The sequence below is a fragment of the Clarias gariepinus genome, chromosome 2, assembly GCF_024256425.1.
Source record: "Clarias gariepinus isolate MV-2021 ecotype Netherlands chromosome 2, CGAR_prim_01v2, whole genome shotgun sequence".
NCBI lineage: Eukaryota > Metazoa > Chordata > Actinopteri > Siluriformes > Clariidae > Clarias > Clarias gariepinus.
The window spans coordinates 834,060-837,492 of record NC_071101.1 but is presented as its reverse complement, the minus strand read 5'-3'; the positions used below and the strand labels follow the sequence as shown (position 1 = coordinate 837,492).

General features: G+C 39.4%; 1 protein-coding gene across 1 annotated transcript; it reads right to left on the bottom strand.

The window, feature by feature from the left end:
• Nucleotides 1-434: 434 nt before the first annotated feature.
• On the bottom strand, nt 435-891 carry LOC128543232 (histone H2B-like). Its single transcript, XM_053513601.1, has one exon. The coding sequence runs from the start codon at nt 865-867 to the stop codon at nt 493-495; it is 375 nt and encodes a 124-aa protein (XP_053369576.1). The 5' UTR covers nt 868-891; the 3' UTR covers nt 435-492.
• Between the last annotated feature and the right edge of the window lie 2,542 nt (nt 892-3,433).

The window sequence follows — 3,433 nt, the reverse complement described above, 5'->3', positions numbered from 1 at the left end:
GCTGGTGTATGTAGCTGTATCCAGGAGGACTAGCTTCATTTAGAGCTACATACTCGTCCTGTTTAATCCAGGTTTCTGTTAAACAGAGTATATCAAACTCCTGATCTGTGATAATTTCATTAACTATAACTGCTTTAGATGCGAGAGATCTAATATTTAACAGTCCTAGCTTCAGATCAGAGGTGCCGGCTGCGCATTCAGTCTGATCCAAGTTTGTGGTCTTTATGCTAATTAAATTACTAAAACAGACTTTCTGAGTCTTTCTAAATTTGATTTTAGCTCGGGGAACAGACACAGTCTCAATAGAGTGAACCCTGAGTGACGACTCTATGCAGCTAGCAGACGGATTGCTAGCTATTGGATTTACAAGTGGCTCCTAGAAAACGACTTCGAAATACAACAAACCTACACGGCAGGAAATCACTCTTTGACGGACAACATGGGTGGCTCTTAAAAGAGACGTTGTGTTGATGAAGGCGGCGGTGACGCGCTTTACTTGGAGCTGGTGTATTTAGTCACGGCCTTGGTGCCCTCGGACACGGCGTGCTTGGCCAACTCACCGGGCAGCAACAGGCGCACGGCGGTCTGGATCTCCCTGGAAGTGATGGTGGAGCGTTTGTTGTAGTGAGCCAGACGAGAGGACTCACCCGCAATACGCTCGAAGATGTCGTTAACGAACGAATTCATAATTCCCATCGCCTTGGACGAAATGCCGGTGTCGGGGTGAACCTGCTTCAGGACTTTGTACACGTAGATAGCGTAGCTCTCCTTCCTGGACTTTCTGCGCTTCTTGCCTCCTTTGCCGGCGGTCTTGGTCAGGGCTTTCTTCGAGCCCTTCTTGGGGGCGGTCTTGGCTGGCTCAGGCATGATGCTGTTACTTCTGGATGAAACTGAGAGAAGAATGAAAAGCGCCGCCTCGAGGCCCCTCTATGTACAGGTCACATTGTAATTAAGCACAAGCCAAGAACGGATTTTGATTGGTCTATATCCAAAACCTCAACACGTGAGGGACCTCCTACCACCTCAGTCTTTTCCTGTTACTCCTCCCCCTCCGCTTCGCTTTGTGTCCCTTCCCGCCGTTTTAGAGTCGCGGGTTAATTTAATGTTTTTATAATAAATAAATGAATAAACCAGGATATTTACAATAATTTAATCCAGAAAATAAGTATATCACGTGTTCGACCATCAAAAGATATTCTGTACATATAATTTGTAAATAAACGTTATCCTTCTGCGTCCTTTTTAAACTAGTGTGTGTGTGTGTGTGTGTGTGTGTAACAAACTTTAAATGCTTTGTTCATGTCTTGTGATGCTTTAAATGGATTCGAAGGCTTTTTAAAACGATTTCCTGATTATTTCGATAAGGTGAGAACTCCAACACATCGTCTTCCGACTGGGTCAGAGAGATTAACTTAAAATTTCTATATCTAGTTTTCTCAACTGCCCGCAGATATACAAATGTCATGAAAGTTTAAACAATTTTTAGTAAGCTTAAAATAATTTTTTACACACAACTGGAGATATGAACTCTTTTGCTGGAGATGTGGGTGGCTCTTAAAAGAGCCGTTGTGTTCGTGTCGTTAGCCGTTGGAGTGTTTAACCGCCGAAGCCGTACAGGGTGCGTCCCTGGCGTTTCAGAGCGTACACCACATCCATGGCGGTGACGGTCTTTCTCTTGGCATGCTCGGTGTAGGTGACGGCGTCGCGGATGACATTCTCCAAAAACACCTTGAGTACACCGCGAGTTTCCTCGTAAATCAGACCAGAAATACGCTTCACTCCGCCACGGCGCGCCAGACGGCGAATAGCGGGCTTGGTGATTCCCTGGATGTTATCGCGGGGACTTTACGGTGACGCTTAGCGCCTCCCTTCCCGAGTCTTTTCCCGCCTTTGCTTTTTTTTTTTTTTTTTATTGAGAAAAGGCATATAATGATTGTAAATGATTACAATGACAGTCACATTACATTAAAATATCCACAACGATAATTTCATTCAAAGGACAAATAGGTCAAAGGGTAATAATAAGAAATAATAATGACAATTATTATTATTGTTATAATTAATAATACAATAAGAATAATTATAATAATAAATAAATTTGCAAACAAAATTTAACAATTGTTATAGTTCATAGAGTCCACATCTATAAGGAGAGTGCATCCCACATAACGGAATCCCCCAATGTTTTGTTTATAGTCCTTTGTTTTTTCAGATGTATTTGAATACTTTTAACAACTTTTTCACTAGACACAAATTGTTGATCAATGGTCATCCTAGAGCGTGTTTTCCAAAGTTTTGACTTTGTTACACATATTATATACCAGAAAACATCACGTTCTTTTTGATTGTATTTTCCATTAAAAATGCCATAAAACACTGATTTCATATTAATTTCAATTTTTACACCAATGTCACTTATTTTGTCCCACACTTCCTTAGAGCGATAACATTCGAGGAGAAAATGTTCAAGCGTTTCAATCTCTTCACATCCTGGCATGGGACACGTGGTCGTCTTAACAAAACAGCTCCATTTGACTACTGCTCTTACTGGGAGTCTTCTTACAGCCACCAGCCAGGATGTGTCTCGAATGTTCTCAGAGAGGTTTTTATTTTGCAAGTTTTTTATGCATTCAGCATTTTGGTCGATTTCAAGATTTTTAAATGCTATTGTTTGTCCATGGATTTGGTCATTAATTAAAGTAAAGATTTTTTTATTAGAGTCATTTATCCAATCAATGTTTAAATCTCGATATTTATATGTAAAATCCGAAAATATAAGTTTATAGTAGGGTACTGCAGTTCTGAGGCGGCCTTTTTTTTGTTTCCAATTGGTAATGTTTCCGATCCATTTCGCGCTTCTGTTGATCCCGCTTGAGATTATTTTAAAAGCAGAGATTTTGGTTTTGATGCCGAAATCGATGGCACCTAATCCGCCTAGGTCTCTGTTCTTAAATAACAATGTTCATTTAGTGACTTCTCTGGTTGTGTCCCAGACGAAGTTACAGCATTTTTTATTAAGTTTTTTTATCCATTTATCTGGTGGTGGAAAGATACATGTTAAAAACATTATTTTAGATAATATAAAGGTTTTGATAATATTAATTCGCACTTTGTAACATAAGTTCCGCATTTTCCATTTATCTAATTCTTCCTTAATTACATTTTCTTTTTTAGCCCAGTTATGTTCAACACATCCTTCCTTGTCAATGTAAACTCCCAAAACTTTTAAGTGTTGAGTCTCTGGAATTTGGACATTAAATTTCTTGATAGGATTTCCGATCCATACACATTCAGTTTTATTCATATTTAATGACGCTCCAGAGACTTTTTCGTACGATTTAAAATGCTCGAGTATTATTTCTAGGTCATGTTTTGATTTAATAAAAACTGTAATGTCGTCTGCATAAGCAGATATTACAATTCTGTTCTCCCC